Below are 17,921 nucleotides of genomic sequence, written 5' to 3'. Positions count from 1 at the left end.
AGGCCGATATCTGCAGAACTTGGCAAGGAGTCTCGGAGAGTCACGAACCAATTAAGCCAACTAATTGTCTCCTGCAAACTCCACTCCTCTTTTGCTCCACTTTTATTCCCTCTGGGAGGGGCCATTCATCCTCCACCTGTGGCCTCACTCCCAAGTTGACCCTTGTTCTTTAGCTTTTCCCTTCATCTGGCAACTCTGGGAACAGGCTCCAGCTGTTCGTCTGCCTCACTGACGTCTGACTCTGAAGGCAGCTGATAACTGGCATACGGCTCTGCCCCCCTCTCTGCCTCCGACGCAGAGCCCACATCAGAGCCTCCCGCAGACTCCAGGACTGGCCCATGTCTCTCCCCAACCTCCTCACTGTCCGAATCTGCTGCCACCTCCATTGGCTGCTGACAAGCCACAACAAGTGACATATCGTGAACAATTTGCATCACTTTACACATCGTCATGTATACTAGCCGTACTTGTTAGTCAACTGTTCGTCAACTGCTACATTTACCTTGAATGTTTTAATGTCATGTCTTGCCAGTCCTCCCACCAATCAAGGTTTTTGCAGTACATCATAGAGTTAAATCAAGATCAAATCCTGGCCTTTGATTCTTTTGCTCAGACCTCACACTGAACATATAGCCTAGCTCATCTTCTTCATGCCAAACATAAATGATTCTAAACTGAATGTTACTATGGCAATAGCAATAGGACTTTATATACCTCCCCATAGTGCTTTACGTCACTCTATGTGTGGTTCACAATGTCAGCCTCTTTCCCCCAACAATCTGGATCCACATTTTATCGAACATGGAAGGATGGAAGGCTGAGTTAACCTTGAGCCGGTCAGAATCAAATACTTGCAATGAGCAGAATTAGCCTGCAATACTGCATTCTAATCAATGCACCACCAGGGCTCTTGTAGCAATAGCCCTTAGACTTATATACCGCTTCACAGTGCTTTACAGACTTCCCTAAGTGGTTTACAGAGTCAGCCTATTCCTCCCCAAAATCTGGGTCCTTATTCCATCCAAAGGATGTAAGACTGAGTCAACCTTGAGCCAGTTAGGATCGAACTCCTGGCTATGGGCAGAGTTAGCCTCCAATACTGTATTCTAACCACTACGCTACCATGGCTCCTTAATTGACAATTGCTCCCTGAATGGAGTTGTATGTTGGGTTATTTCGAATGCTGTTGTTGTTAGTTGCGACCCATTGTGCCCCCATGGACCACGTTCCTCCAGACCTTCCTGTCCTCTACCACCCACCCACCCCCGGAGCCCATTTAAGCTCTCACCGACTGCTTCCATGACTCCATCCAGCCACCTCATTCTTGTCCCCTTCTTCTTTTGCCCTCCATTGTTCCCAGCATGAGGCTCTTCTCCAGGGAGCCCTTCTTCCTTCTCATTAGGTGGTCAAAGTCTTTGAGTTTCCTCTTCAGGATCTGGCCTTCTAAAGAGCAGTTAGGGTTGACCTCTAGGACTGACCGGTTGGATGGCCTTGCAGTCCAAGGGACTCGCAGGAGTTTTCTCCAGCACCAGAGTTCAAAGGCCCCCATTCTTTGACACACAGCTTTTCTTATGGTTCAACTTTCACAGCCATACATACATACATACACAGTCATACATATATACAGCCATACATATATATGAATGCTGACAACTAGGCAAGGGTCAAGATTAATGTCACTTATACAAGGGCACCTAACTACCTTTGTCGTAAAGCTCTTCTTTCTATCCTACAAACCACAACAAGGCAGCTTGGAGCCCCTAAAATATCTCCGTTCCCAACATGCATGCCAGCGAATTCATCCGGATAATATGCTTTGCTCTGAATCTTCCTTTTCTCAATGAAATGAGATGAAGCTGTTGCCATAGAAATGCATGAAGTGAAAATCGCTGACTTCCACCGTGGGCTCTGAATGGAATCAAGTCACTGCTTTTTTTAGTTTAGAAAGGATCCCAATTAAAATATCCTTCAACCTCAAGGGATGCCTTCACGGCTTCACAGATGAATGCATATGGGTACAATGCTGACATTTGCTTGAAATCGATGCCTTTTTGTTACTTTCCAGCCCAGAGTTGACTTGCACAAAGCTCTTGTGGTATTCCATTTGTAGCTTTCAAAGACAGACACCCCCTTCCTCACTGTTGTGGCCTGCCAGCGGCCAGCAAAGCTGGCAGCAGATTTAGACAATGAGGAGGTTGGGAAGGAACATGGGCCAGTCCTGGAGTCTGGGGAAGGCTCTGATGAGGGCTCTGTGTCGGAGGCAGAGAGGGGGCCAGAGCTGTATGCCAGTTATCAGCTGTTGTCAGAGTCAGACATCAGTGAGGCAGAAGAACAGCTGGAGCCTGTTCCCAGTGTGAGCATACACAGAGTGGCCAGATGAAGGGAACAGCTAAGGAAGAGGGGTCGACTTGGGAGTAAAGGCACAGGTGAATGATGAATGGCCCCTCCCAGAGGAAATAAAAGAGGAGTGAAAGGGGAATGGAGTTTGCAGGAATTGGCTTAATTGGTTCGTCGGAGACTCCTTGCAAAGTGTTGCAGATATCAGCCTGGCAGCTCTTCAAGCCAGATAAAGTCTGTGACTGTAAATCCTCCCTGGAAAGACTTTGCTGGATGTGAATGCGCAGAATTCACAGTCAATTAATAAAAGATTTTAGTCGGGACAAGGAGTTTGCTTCATGCTCTCGAGAAGCCTCGGTCAGAATATTTACTCTTAACTACATCTCCCTTTCTAATTTTTGGGTTGGGATTTTTTGCCGTGTGAGAATCCCCAAATTGTCAGTTTGCTTTGCTTTGCCGTTAATCTCCCTGTTGCTATGAAAGCAACATATATCTAGCGCTTCCCTTCGTGATGCCCTTGTGTAAGTGATATTAATCTTGGCCTTCGCCTGGTTGTCAGCATTCATAAGTTAAGAACCCAGCATAGCACTCCATTCAAGGCAAAATCGCCAAGTTTAGGAGGCCCGATAGCAACCGTTGCTATTTGTAGGCCGCGAGTGGATCCTGTTCCCATTCCATTGCCCTGGATGGAAGCTCTGTTTTGGAATAGAGCACCAGTAGATAATTTAGAAACTGCAAAGTAGTGACTGGTAGCAAGGTATTGGGAGTGCCTGTAAAAGCAGCAGATAACGGTCAAAGATTAGGGACCCTTTCTGATTTTGTCGCTGTTGCAAGATGCACCTCACATACTAAGTAGTACGTGTTCTGACCTAGGCTTCCCCAAAAAGCACGAGGCAGATTCCTGGTCCTGGCAAAACCCCTTTTATTAAATGAATGTGAATTCCTCTCATTCACATTCAGCAAAGGCCTGGTAAACAGTCTTTCAAAAGTGAATTTATGACCACAGACCTTATCTAGCTTGGAAAGCTGCCATGTCAATATTTTCCAAACGCAGTGCAATGCAAGGAAAGACTTGGCACAGAGTCTCTGGGATTCACGGACAGATCTTCACACTCCTGAAACGAATGAACAAATGAACGCATTGTTTCCTGCACAAGCCCACTCCCTTTTCACTCCTCTTTTATTTCCTATGGGAGGGGTCATTCATCATCCACCTGTGGCTTTACTCCCAAGTCGACCCTGATTTCGGATTTGTTCTTCTGGAAACTCTGCGCATGCGCACACTGGGAACAGGCTCCAGCTGTTCTTCTGCCTCACTGACATCTGACTCTGAAGGCAGCTGAGAACTGGCATACAGCCCTGGTCCCCTCTCTGCCTCAGACACAGAGCCCTCATCAGAGCCTTCCCCAGACTCCAGGACCGGCCCAGGTTCCTCCCCAATAACTTCCTCACTGTCCGACTCTGCTGTCAGCTCTGCTGGTGGGCCACAACAGTATGCAGGACAGAATGAAAGACAAAATGAAAAATTCAGTGGGTGTCCCCCTGCTTCACAGCACTGCCTTTATATCATTAAGTGAAACAAGCCAAAATTGTATGCTTATTAAAAAGTGTTTTGTTTCAGAACACAGAGGTGCGTTCATGCATTCTTTTAAGCCAGCAGCCCCCAACCTTTTGGGTACCAGGGACCTTTTCTATGGAGAGAGGTTTTCCCATGGACCAGAGGGGGATGCTGCCTGCATCCTGGGAATGGGGCTTCGCTTGTTTGTATGGTCCAGTTTCTGTCATGCTGCGGAGTGGTGACGGTTCACGGACCGAGAACTGGGAACCCCTGTTTTATGCCATGGTGTGTTTTTACTATGCTTCACTGAATCAGCGGTCGGATTCATAGATTATTTGAAGATGAATTCAGATTAAATGATAAAAATGAGTCCATGTTGTCCGAAGAGTACAGGAAGTCACCTGGAAATTTTGGCCAACTTTCCACAGGATATAAATTGAGAGAAATTAGTAATGTGAATTCCATAGACGTTTGCTAAGCCTTTTTCCGCTTCTGTTTCCTCTTTCATAGTTGGGCAGTGAGCTTACATATCAAGGTTGGGGGGGGGGGGATAAGTTTAGCCACCTCTAAGCTTATTTTTCCCCCACAACCTTGATATGTAATTTTTTCATTACAGAAACCTTTATTTTTCTGTTACGAATCTGCTGCGTTGAGAGTCTGCTCATTTGGGCAGCTTAGAAACATGACAATAGATCGAGAGGCAAAACAAAGAAATTATTTTTTTGGAGACCTTAGGACCTCGGGCAGAGCATTCGCCAATGGATCTCCCTGTCTTTTTAAAAAAGATATCATTTATGTGAACATTTTAATATGCTACCCTCGTGTGTTTTTACTTTCTCCCTTGGGCCCTTTTCATTGCTGACTCTGGTTCTTCCATAGGATGTTGAGCGTCTGAAAACCAATCCATAATTCAGGAGCCTTTTATCTCCGTATTGTAACATGCATTTCCAAATAGGTTTAAATGCCCTGCTGTGAACTTCCCAGGAGCCCTTGAGCTGTGTGTTACTGATGTGTGCCAGCTTCTTTGGGGGGAGGGAATCTGGGTCTTCATTGTAGTTCAAAGAAAAATTCCCCAATCCAGAAATTCTCGGTAGGATGGCCTACTTTTTTGACATCTTATCTGTCTCCACGCTTTCTGTGGATTATTATTATTTTTTTTTTTACAATTCTGACTCCATTTGGCACACTGTAGAAAGTGCTTATCTGCAGCCTTGCAAATCTGTTATGTCAAATGTTATCCCCCCCATATGCCTCTAATTGAATTTGATTCATTGTTGCTCGGCAGTTTCTGAATACTGTATTTTTTGGAGTATAAGATGCACCTTCCACCCCCCAAAGAGCGTTGAAATGTTGGTGCGTATTATACGCCGAATACAATCATTTTTGGCCTCCCGAAGCCCCACCCCCGCATCCCATTTTTGTGAAAAATGAGCAAGAAATGGGCTGTTTCCCCCCAAACAGAGGCATTTTTGCTTTCCCCCAGCCCCCAGAAGCATTCTGCAGGCTTCAGCAGGGCTAGGGGAAAGCAAAAATGCCCTCGTTTTTGAAAAAAAGGCCCATTTTCCGCCCGTTTTTTGCAAAAAAAAAATTGAGAGGACAAAACCTTTTTTTTCTTACTTACCTCTTTGAAATCTTGGTGCATCTTATACACCTGTGCGTCTTATAGTCTGAAAAATACCGTAACTGATAAAGTATCTTCAACACTGAGTGTTCGCAACTGCTTCTTTGAGTTCCTGTAAGTTTATGCTTCTGTCATCGGCAATAGTATCTATTTTGTAGTGAGGTCTCTCTTTTTTAAGGCTTTTGATTTTTACAAGCATTTCCCTAGCATTCCAGTGCTACATTTGGTTGTATTATTTTACTATTATTTTTGTGGTGGGGGGTTGCATGTAGCAGTTGTGAGCCACCTGGAGTTGTGCTTCTTAATATGGGTGGCCATGTAAGTCTTATAAATAAATATCCATGAATTCATTTCCTGAATAGCTCACTAGCATTTCAAAACTGGAATCTGGTAAGAACTTCGGATGACTTCCCACAAGAACCAATATGAAAAGCAAGCTAATAAAATGGCTGATAAAATGAAACAAAATTAACAAATCCATAGGGTTCAAGCAGGATTATTTAGCAGTTTGAGAAGTCTTTCAAGCAATACTGGTTCTATTTATTTGAAATATTTATTTATACAGCCCCCCAACTCAAACAAATGTGGTTTTCTTGAGGGCAGTATTACTGTTGTTTATGATAGTTCTTGGCACTCTCTGAACTTGGTTATGTCCTTGCAGACGTTTCACTACCCAGCTAGGTAACATCTTCAGTGTATGACATTTTTGCACATCACATTTGTAATAGACATATCTTTCATGTGTCACATTTTGGAAGACAAGTATACTTTACTTTACTTTAAACTATTCAGTAGAAGATAGGAATTGTACATTCCCTGCCCTGATTGTTCCCCAGAGTTCTTGGATGGTAAATGTGTATGTTTGTTTCTTTCAGGTATCCTGAATCCAAAGAATCCTAAAGAAGCGCCAAAATCCTTCAGCTTTGACTACTCGTACTGGTCCCATACCTCGGTAAGAATGCTAGTTGTCTTGAACCCAGATTCCTTTCGAAAGTGTGATATATAAGCCGATGTAGCTGGATGGGTGGATATTTCTCTCTCTTCAGCCCTCCAGCCCACAGCTGTTTTTCTCCTCTATTGCGATTTTAGCTTTTTTTAAGAGCCAAGGTTCCTCCTTGATCTAAATGCTTTTTCCAGCAATCAGAAATATTAAATTTCATAGGAGGTATAAGTGTGTCGAAGGATGGCTTTGCACAGAGAGAGGGAGAGAGAGAGAGAGAGAGAGAGGATTAGCCCATGCAGCTCCGAGGAGGAATGTGAACAGCAAACAATTTCCATGTAGGAGTCTATGTTTAAACTTCCTCTTGGAATGTTTATAACTCCGTAAAAGATGAGTTTTCAGTTTCTTAGCGTAGCTTATTAAGAGCACTGCTCCCCACCTCCATTTCCACTCCTAGCAGACAAAGTCATAAAAGCAGAGTGGTATCTAGGCCCTGAAGCCCCCCATATCCCTTGTGGAAGCTACAGCTGAGATTTTACTGACTTCCAAACAATTGTTGGATTTGAGGTATCGCCATCAGTTGCTCTCCGAAGATGAAAAATGGATCTTCCTATTCACAGTGCTTTGGGCCCTGTGATTTATCCAGGAAACAAAAATCTTTGCATTGGAAAAAATCAGGCAACTAAATATTTTAAGCTTCCATGTAGATAAAAATGTTAAATCTCCGCAAAACCTGTGTTTTTTTTTAAATCAAAGTAGGAATTTTCCATATAGGTTTTCCCAGAAAACAAAAGAAACCCGGAAAGGTTTGCAAGCGAAACTGTCTCAGAGACACCCATATTTTGCCTTTGAGATAAACTAAGCTACTGCACAAGAAATCTCTTTGCTCATGAATGACTCACAAAGGAAATGGGTAGTCTTGTTAGGTGAAATATCCTTTTCCCCCCAAGTCTTTTGGAAATATTCTTAAAAATAGTATAATGGGAGACAAGAAGCTTAAGTATCTTCCAGTGGTGGGATTCATTTTTTTTTTACTGCCAGTTCTGTGGGCGTGGCTTGGTGGGCGTGGCAGGGAAAGGTTACTGCAAAATCTCCATTCCCTCCTCACTCCAGGAGAAGAATACTGTAAAATCTCCATTCCCTCCTCACTCCAGGAGAAGAATACTGTAAAATCTCCATTCCCTTCCCACTCCAGGAGAAGGATACTGTAAAATCTCCATTCCCTCCTCACTCCAGGAGAAGAATACTGTAAAATCTCCATTCCCTCCTCACTCCAGGAGAAGAATACTGTAAAATCTCCATTCCCTCCTCACTCCAGGAGAAGGATACTGTAAAATCTCCATTCCCTCCTCACTCCAGGAGAAGGATACTGTAAAATCTCCATTCCCTCCTCACTCCAGGAGAAGGATACTGTAAAATCTCCATTCCCTCCTCACTCCAGGGGAAGGAAACTGCAAAATCTCCATTCCCTCCCCACTCCAGGGGAAGGATACTGCAAAATCTCCATTCCCTTCCCACTCCAGGGGAAGGAAACTGCAAAATCTCCATTCCCTCCTCACTCCAGGAGAAGAATAATGTAAAATCTCCATTCCCTTCCCACTCCAGGGGAAGGAAACTGCAAAATCTCCATTCCCTCCCCACTCCAGGGGAAGGATACTGCAAAATCTCCATTCCCTCCTCACTCCAGGAGAAGGATACTGCAAAATCTCCATTCCCTCCCACTCCAGGGGAAGGATACTGCAAAATCTCCATTCCCACTCCAGTAGGATAATGTAAAATCTCCATTCCCTCCCACTCCAGGGGAAGGATACTGCAAAATCTCCATTCCCTCCCACTCCAGGGGAAGGATACTGCAAAATCTCCATTCCCACTCCAGTAGGATAATGTAAAATCTCCATTCCCTCCCCACTCCAGGGGAAGGATACTGCAAAATCCCCATTCCCTCCCCGTCCCTTAGGGGAAAGATACTGTAAATTCTCCATTCCCTCCCATTCCAGGGGAAGGATACTGCAAAATCCCTGTTTCTTCCGGATCAGCTGGGACTCGGGAGGCAGAGAATAGATGCGGGCGGGTCCAGTCAGAGGTGGTATTTACCGGTTCTCAATACTACTCAACATTTCCGCTACTGGTTCTCCAGAACTGGTCAGAACCTGCTGAATACCACTGCTGGTATCTTCCCTTGAAACTGAGTTTTGAAAACAGTGTTTAGATGGGTGTTGTTTTGCCTAGACAACGCTCCAATACACAACTCCCAATAACTGGCAATTCCATCCTTTAAAGCAGCTTGTCCAACTTCTTTTGTGCTTCTTAAAGGAGTTTTGTCTATTTCCAAGATGATGGCAGTCCGCATCTAATGCCAGATAAGCACTTGGCCTTATTTTAGGGGAGGTCTTATTGTTTTTGAAGTGCAGGAGGCAACAAGCATGATCACCTCATGGCTGCTGCTGTGTTGCAATATTTTTGGGGAGGGCTTATTTTGGGGGAAGGGATTATTTTAGTGCATGCGCTCAAAAGCCCGATTATCCGGGGAGTCTTATTTTTGGGGAAACAGGGTACTAATTATGACATTCTTGCCTAGGTCTCAATATCATCAGTGCAAGAAAAAAAATAGCAATATTAACTGTACCAGGTTGTTGAAAATCCAATGTTTATTAAGGGCATCGCTGGACTTATAGAGAGTCCTTTCTCTCCTCAGTCCCCTTGAAATTCTATGTCCAACCCTCTAAACTCCCTGCTTCTTCTTCCCCATTTCTTTCTCTTGTTAAATAAATAAAAACGTTGATCTTTCCATACAGAACATGGTCGAGCGATCACCTTGTTCGGAGACATTCTGCTTCATTTATTCCTTCAGTGGGGGGGGGGGATTTTCTCCTGGTCAGCTGTTGCTTCAAATTATGTCCCTCGTAAAGGCTTTATTTATTTGTTTGTTTTTAAAAAGCCACTCTCCCCCCACCCCACCCCAATCCATGTACTTTTTTTGAGCTTGCTTGCCTTCTTAAAGCCTTTTGTCTGCTTTTATTTTTCCTTGGTAAAGCTGGTAAAACACAGCTGCCATTTGTACTGGGGTGTCTGGCTCAGGTGCCAGTTTCTGCCCCTTGATATTTTTCAATTAAGACCCGCTTTAAAGGTTGGCAATAAAAGTTGGGCAGGACTGGCACTTCTTTAAGCTGGCAACCCTCTATAGCTCACAGAACACTCCAGAAATAGTAATGTGGAAAGATTGGAAATTGGAGTAAACTCAGAATCACTTGATTCTCAGCAGAGGCATTTGTAAGGGTTTGATATTAGGAATTTGCAATAGCAGTAGACTTATATACCGCTTCATAGGCCTTTCAGGCCTCTCTAAGCGGTTTACAGAGAGTCAGCATATTGCCCCCAACAATCTGGGTCCTCATTTTACCCACCTCGGAAGGATGGAAGGTTGAGTCAACCCTGAGCCGGTGAGATTTGAACCGTTGACCTGCTGATCTAGCAGTAGCCTGCAGTGCTGCATTTAACCACTGCGCCACCTTGGCTCAATTTGCACCCTCTACTACACATAGAAATAGTAAAATGTGGTTATACCATAGTAATTTCATAACTTGTCCTCTGTTATCACCTCCTCTTTCATCAAGTTTTGAGACTTGAGAGTTAACAAGGTTAATAGTTTATAATACGAAGCTGTTACAGAATCTAGTTGTCAAAGGATAAGGCATCAGTCCAGATGCTTCCCCTCCCTCCCTCCCTTCCTTTCCATCCATCTATCCATCCATCCACCTATCTATTCATCTATCCATCCATCCTCTTTTGAGACTGGGGATCAGAGTTTCATTTTTTAAAATGTGTGTCAATGTGTTCTGAGAAAAAAAAAGTAAACAGTAACGGGACAGTAAAGGTTTATCTTATCTTAAATCCCTGCAGTCTGAGGATCCTTGCTTTGCCTCTCAAAATCGTGTCTACAATGACATCGGGAAAGAAATGCTGCTCCATGCTTTTGAAGGCTACAACGTCTGTATCTTTGCATATGGCCAAACCGGAGCCGGAAAATCTTACACCATGATGGGGAAACAGGAGGAGAACCAGGCAGGGATCATCCCACAGGTAAACTGGATCTGCTTAATTTGCAGGTCCCAAATATTCTGGTTGTTTTTTTTTTGTTTGTTTTTTTGCATCAGCCTTTCGAAAGCTTGGATGATATCCCAGCTTTCCCCTTGTTGAAAGAAATGTCCTTCTGGGTTCAGCTCCAAGTGGGGAAAAAGACACTGGAGACATGGAGGCTGCTTGAAAAGATGGTTTATTATTGGACAGGGCCACATGGCTTGAACCCTGTACAGAAAAGGTGATCACATGCTTCAATGTTGGTGGAAAAGAAGAGAAGAGCTGAGGGAGGGGCTTGCTAGGCTTTTTATACCCTATTTAGTCCCACCTCTCTGTTTCCTGTTCCTGTGTAAGAAATGTATTCTGATTGGTTGTCAGACTCCCATGGGGCCATGCAAGGGCTACTCTCTAGGCCAGTGGTCCCCAACCCCCGGTCCGTGGACCGGTGCCGGGCCATGGAGTACCTGGCACCGGGCCGCGCAGCGGCCGGGGGACATGAACAGCTGCCCAAAGGCCCGCGCGTGCGCTGGTGGAATCCCCGGGTGCTGCTGGTACCGCCGCCACCGCCGCCCCCTGAGAAACCCAAGAGCGGCTCTTCTCCTGCGAGGCGGCTGGCTGAACAGCTGCCACCGCCGCGTGCCTTCCTGCCTCAGCCGCTCCGTCGCTTCCAAGGAACGGCATCAGCGGCGGCAGCTTTACTTCTGAGGCGCTGCACACTTCCCCAATAGTCGTCACAGCCCAGGTAAGAGAACGGGAACTTCCCGCCTGGCTTCCAGCCCGCACCGAAAGGGGGCCATTGGGGTTTTTTGTGGAGCTCGGAAAGACGCGCGTCAGCTGTGCGCGTCCACCTCCTCGGGGCCACTTTTGCCCAAGCGCCCAAGGCAGCCAACCCTGGTAAGCAGGTGGTGGTTAACTGGCGCCTTTGCTGCAGGTTTTTCTGGAAGGGGCCACTGCCGCTGTCCGGAGGTGACCTTGAGCTGCTCGCTCGCTCTATGCGGGGCTGGTGGGGCTGTGACGCTCGGAGGTGGTGCGTGTGGGAGTGAGAGGCGCGGGGACTGGCTTTCTCCGGACCGGCTTTCTCCGGGGGGGGGGGGAAGGCGAAGGACCAGGCTGCAGCGCAAAGGCTCCTGGGCCGTGCGCAAAAGCTCCTGGGCCGTGCGCAAAGGCTCCAGGGAAGAGAGCCCTGTGTGCCCCTGCGCGCGCTCAGCGGGCCACGGTAAAATTATCAAAGGCTGACTGGTCCGCGGCGATAAAAAGGTTGGGGACCACTGCTCTAGGCTGTGTCTTGAATCCAGGTATGGATGAGTTCTCAGATGCCATGTGGAGAGTTGAGTAAAGTTCCTTAATCCCTTCCCCCTGCAGTTGCAGTGGAGAAGTCTTTATTATGTAAAAGTGGACTAGCTTGGCCCATTAACAGTGGGGATGGGCAGGAAGCTACAGGCAACTATTCTGTCTTTTAAAACATGTTTCTTTCTCCTCACATCCAGAGAAATATTCTGCCTTTTCAATATTTCCTAGGATATTTCATTTTTCTGGGAGAGGGCTGGATGATAACTTCCCACACCCTTCTGCAAACAAATGTTGTCTCTGTGTAATGAGAAGGGCAGCATATAGTCTACATATACTGTATAAAAATGGCTGTGTGTGTGTGTGTGTGTGTGTGTGTGTGTGTGTGTTCCAGCATAACTCTGGAACATCTTGAGCATTTTCAACCAAACTTGGTACACAGGTGACTTACTCTCTGGAGAAAAATACTGTGGGGTAAGACACCCCTAACACTCTTCAGGGTGTGTGTTCTGTTAAGATGTAGCCTGTTGTGCCTTTAAATGGCTTCTACTGTACTGCCATGAAATGGCTTCCACTGTATAGCGCAGTGGAGTTGCCATGATAACAGCATCATGGTACTCCATGAGGGGGCTCCCTCTGGTAAGGGGGAAAATCCAACATTAGAAAATTACGCTTGGTCCGGACATTTCCTCCCTATAAATAAATATCCTGGAAAACGCTGGGTATTTATCGACTTGTATTTAATAAAAAATTTAAAATGCCTCTGCTACTTTCCGTCTCCTTCCAGATTGTGCATTTGTGACACTTTGGTGGTTGGTTGTGAGTCTTGAATGCCTTTTCCTACTTCAGATGTGACATCTAAACAATGCCTAGGTCAGAAAAGTGGTATCCAAATACTCTGGATTTTGTTTTCGTTGATTTTGCAACTGTTTTTCCGTTCTATTTGTTTATTACTTTTGCACTTCTTAGTGAAGTTGGGATACACTCTGCCCATTTTGAAGGAAACATTGAAATGAGAGACTCCTTCAGATGCTTTTTTAGTCCATCCGTCCATCTGCCTTCTTAAAAATAATTTCAAAAGGCACAGAGAGACAGTATTTTCCAGTCTGTAATGCTAAGTTATTTGAAAAAAAAAACCACAAAGGAGATTGGAAGAGCAAAAACTAAGCTCGTATAATTGTTTTTTGTGAATAGTTGATCCAAATAATCTTTCTCCTCTGGGACTAGGAGCGAAAAATTTGGCCCTGTGTCTGAGAAGCGTGTCAGCCTTCTGATAAAACCTACGAAGGGAAAATCTGATCAGGGCTTGGTTCAAGCGTATGGATTAGATGAAATGCTAGCCAGGTGTTCAAGCTGAGGTTCTCTGGGGGGGGGAGGAAGTCAAAGAATCCAAAATAGAAAAGATAGAATAGAACAGAACAGAATATAGAATAGAATAGAATTCTTTATTGGCCAAGTGTGATTGGACACACAAGGAATTTGTCTTTGGTGCATAGGCTCTCAGTGTACATAAAAGAAAAAATAAAATATATGCATCAAGACTCATAAGATATAACACTTAGTAATAGCCATAGGTTACTAATAAGCAATCAAATCATACTAGGAAACAAATAAAACAATCTGAATTGTAAAGATACAAGCAACATGGTTATAGTCATAAGTGGGGAGAGATAGATACTAGGAAGAAGGGAAGAAGAATAGCAATACAGTCTTCGTAAATTATTTGACAGTGTTGTGGAAATTAGTTGTTAAGCAGAGTTATAGCATTGGGGGAAAAATTGTCCCTGTGTCTAGTTGTTGGTGTGCAGAGCCCTATAGTGTTGTTTTGAGGGTAGGAATTGAAACAATTTATGTCCAGGATGTGAAGAGTTTGTAGATATTTTCACGGCCCTCTTTTTGACGTGATGGAAGGCAGGTTGGTAGCAATTGTTTTTTCTGCAGTTCTAATTATCTAATTAAGTAATTAATTATTATATAATGCTCTGTATCTAAATTGGTTTCAGCAGCTATTTCGGCAGGTCACAAATTGCAAATCAACTATTGTACCCCAAAACATAGAATTAGAAAAATCTGATTTTTCTACACTTCGTGTGTCACACCATAGTTAGTTAGTGATTGCTTGAAAACAGAACAGGCTTGTGTTTTGTTTTGGGGTGTGTGCTGAACAAGAACTGGTCACAAATTGACGACCCGCTCTGTCTACCTAGACACAACTGTCTTACCTTTATTGAAATCTGTAGATTGTGGTGTTTTGATTGACATGATCTTCTAGGATCTTTTGCTCACACTCAAGTTTCTGCACTGCACTTGTAAGAAAGGAAGCCATGGCAAATATTTTCAAAGCCATTTCTTTTGTAGACTATATTTATTTTGAATATAAAATTACGATTCCTAGTATCCAAACGGATAAAATGCAAAGGATTCTTCTAAAAATAAATGTTAACGCTTTATGCCAGAATAGACAAGATTTTGCATAATGTTCCAACACACTGGAAGTTTTAAAGAAGAGAGTGGACAACTGTTTGTCTGAAATGGGATACAGCTTCCTACCTGAGTAGGGGTTGGAGTAGAAAACCTCCAAGGTCCCTTCCAACTCTGGTATTCTGTAATCATCACCATTTGGAGTTGCAACCCAAATTTCCTATTTTCAATCATCTTTATTTTTATTTTTTTACTGGCTGATAACTCGACATTGCGCAGGTATTTATTTATATGGGGAAAATGTCTGGACCAACGGTAATTTCTAATGTTGGATTTTCCCGCTTACTAGAGGGAGCCCCCTTGAGGAGTACTGTGAAGCAATTACCAGGGCAACTCCACTGTGCTGTACAGTAGAATCCAGTATGGCAGTATGGCACAACAGGCTGTATCTTAGCAGAACACACACTCCGCGGGGCGTTAGGGGTGTCTTACCCCCACAGTATTTTTCTCCAGAGAGTAAGTCATCTGTGTACCAAGTTGGTTGAAATTGCTCGAGGCGTTCCAGAGTTATGCTGGAACACACAGACACAGACACAGACACAGACACAGACACACACACACACACACACACACACACACACACTATTAGACTTGTATGCCACCTATTTCGCTGAGGTGATTCTTGTAGCTTACACCCTATGTATTTGAGTTTTGAAGGCCCATTTCCTCCTTTTACTCAAGCTGCTTTCCCACTTTGGTTACCATGAGAAACTATAAAAAGTGCCAATAGGCTTTACCTTTCATGAATTTTGGTTGGCTGACGCTAAATTAGGAATCTCCCAATGCATTTTGGAGCGGGCGGCCAACCGAGGTGGTATTGTTCTATCTAACCCAATATCCTGGTTCTCCTTTTCACATAACTATAGCTTGATGCTTCTTCATTTCTTTCTAGCTTTGCGAAGAGCTTTTTGAGATGATCAACGACAACAGCAACGAGGAAATTTCTTACTCCGTGGAGGTAAGCAGGTTGTCCGTATGCACGAAGAGGTTGACTTGGTGGAGATTCAGATTTATGGGGTTTTTTTTTCAACGTGGTGAAAAAAATCACGAAGCAGACTCCTTGTTCCAACAAAACCCCTTTTTATTAAGGTAATGTGAATTCCTCTCATTCACATCCAGCAAAGTCCCAGCAAACAGTCTTTCAAGGGTGAATTTACAACCACAGACCTTATCAGGCTTGTAGAGCTGCCAGGCTGATATCTTCCAAATGCAATGCTGTATAAGAAAATACTTGGCACTAATCTTCACACTAATTAAACAAACTAATTGTCTCCTGCAAACTCCCCTCCCCCTTTGCTCCTCTTTATTCCCTATGGGAGGAGCCATTCACTGTCCACTTGTGCCTTTATTCCTGAATCGGCCTTTGTTCCTTAACTGTTCCCTTCTCCTGGCAGTTCTGCACATGTGCACATTGGGAACAGGCTCCAGCTGTTCTACCTACTGATCTCTGACTCTGAAGGCAGCTGATAACTGTCGGATGGCCCTGGCCCCCTCTACCACTTCTACCACTTCTCTTGCCCCTTCCCTATCCCCTCTCGTGACACCCAATGTTTTCAAGAAATGAGAAGAGTGGAAGTTGGCAGCTGCCCTTCAGAGGAAACTATTTTGGGCAGTCTTAAAAGAGTGGCTCGGTTTTACATAAGATGGCTCCTTGACCTCACAGCTATTTGTGTGGGTCCTTACCTCATCGCTTCTTGCAATTCTTCTCATCTTTTCCTTTACATACCTGAGTGATCTAGAGAAGCTCTCAAAATACTTATTGATGTCTTGGCCCTAAAGTGCCCTTGTGATGAATAATGGAGTTTTTCTAAATCAGCACTTATGACTCAACTTTTGGAACTCCCATTTTCCTTTCCATTACCTGCCTCTTCTGTCCAGATAGTTCTCAACTTACAACAGTTCATTTAGTGACCGTTCAAAATTACAACAGCACCGGGGAGGGAATGACTTATGAGCCTTTTTCACACTTAACGACCATTGCAGCATCCCCATGGCCATGTGATCAAAATTCAGATGCTTGGTGTCAACTCATAAAATTGCCATGGTGAAGAAAGGGGGGGGAGCGCATTCCATGCATACCTTCAGCTAGAGTCGGATCTCAGATTATTACAACAGGCTTGTGAGGGGTGCACCTCATTGGAAAATGTGATTTATGACACAGACTGAGGGGAGTGAAGGAACAGGGGTAAAGTTCATCTATAATTCAAATAAGGCTTAGATCTGACTGCAATAGAGTATTGCCAAAATGGTGCTCCTAATAAATGACTGGTTTTCTTTTGAAACTTGGCTTGAGGCTCATGAATCAATTAGAGCATCTTTCGGAAACCTGACAGTCAGATCTAAGCCTCATTTGAATTACCTCATTTAAATATATACACTTGGCAACTGAAATAATAGAAAATAGTCAGCTTGGCAACCGTCTCATATTTATGACAATCACAGTGTCCCGGGGTCATGTGATCCCCTTTGGTGACCTCCTGACAAGCAAAGTCATTGGGAAAGGCAGATTCAGTTTAAAGCCGTGTTGCTAACTTCACAACTGCAGGGATTCACTTAACAATTGTGGCAAGGAAGGTTGTAAAATGGGAGGGGGAAACTCACTTAACATATGTCTCAGCAGCAGAAATCTTGGGCTCAATTGTGGTCGTAAACCGAGATCTACCTGTACTAGCAATCCTCCCCCCCCCCCCCCCCGGTGTGTCACAATTTTCTATTGTTGTCCCTTTCTTGTAGGTCAGTTACATGGAGATCTACTGCGAGAGAGTTCGAGACTTGCTAAACCCCAAAAACAAAGGGAATTTGCGGGTCCGGGAACACCCACTGCTCGGGCCTTATGTGGAAGATCTGTCCAAGCTTGCTGTCACTTCTTACACCGATATCGCAGACCTCATGGATGCTGGGAATAAAGCAAGGTTAGTGTCTTTGCACTTCAGGGCTCTTGCAGCTTGTACAGGTACTCCTTGACTTACAACAGTTCAGTTAGTGAACTGCTGAAAGCCATAACAGCATCGAAAAAAAGCAACTTAGGAGCATTTTTCACACTAACAGTGTGAGCATCCCCGTGGTCATGTGATCAAAATCCAGGCGCTTGGCAACTGGCTCATACTTATGACCGTCGCAGTGTCCTGGGGGGTGTGTCACGTGATCCCCTTTTGCAACCTCCTGACAAGCAAAGTCAATAGGGAAGCCCGATCCACTTAGCAACTGTGTGACTAACTTAACAAATGTAATGATTCACTTAACAACTGTGGCAAGAAAAGTCGTAAAATAGGGGGAACTCACTTAACAAATGTTTGACTTAGCAACCTCAGTTTTGGGCTCAGTTGCGGCCTTAAGTCCAGGACTAGTTTCATACCTAATTGTGGGGCTGGACGGGGAGGAAATATTTGAAATCTTGATTTGTGAAATGATCATCTTCTCACCGTTGGTAGTCTAATATATTGACATTGAAATGATGCCTCTTGAAAACCGAATTATAATGATTGCACCATTTGGGTGAAATATCAAAGTAAACTTACTTACGGGAACATTTTCTGGTTGGCTATTCTAGAAGTAAAAGAACTTTTTGACTGAAATATCAGCTTGCTATATAAAAACAGGCTTATTAAGAAAATGATTGC

The 17,921-nt window shown here is 44.2% G+C and overlaps 1 protein-coding gene across 4 annotated transcripts in view; it reads left to right on the top strand.

Moving 5' to 3' along the window:
• The window catches only part of KIF1B (kinesin family member 1B), a 135,050-nt gene that overhangs the window by 19,752 nt on the left and 97,377 nt on the right, over positions 1-17,921 (top strand). For all 4 annotated transcript variants that reach the window (XM_087701979.1, XM_087701978.1, XM_087701977.1 and 1 more), the window contains exons 3-6: positions 6,392-6,468; positions 10,357-10,536; positions 15,194-15,259; positions 17,035-17,213. In XM_087701979.1, coding sequence (XP_087558105.1) covers positions 6,392-6,468; positions 10,357-10,536; positions 15,194-15,259; positions 17,035-17,213 — 502 coding nt within the window. The remainder of the gene's footprint in view (positions 1-6,391; positions 6,469-10,356; positions 10,537-15,193; positions 15,260-17,034; positions 17,214-17,921) is intronic.

Source organism: Thamnophis sirtalis, unplaced genomic scaffold, assembly GCF_051295495.1.
Source record: "Thamnophis sirtalis isolate CommonGarterSnake01/CBP01778 unplaced genomic scaffold, rThaSir2_p1.2 scaffold_15, whole genome shotgun sequence".
Taxonomy (NCBI): domain Eukaryota; kingdom Metazoa; phylum Chordata; class Lepidosauria; order Squamata; family Natricidae; genus Thamnophis; species Thamnophis sirtalis.
The sequence above is the reverse complement of the archived record's forward strand: the minus strand, read 5'-3'. Positions and strand labels throughout refer to the sequence as shown.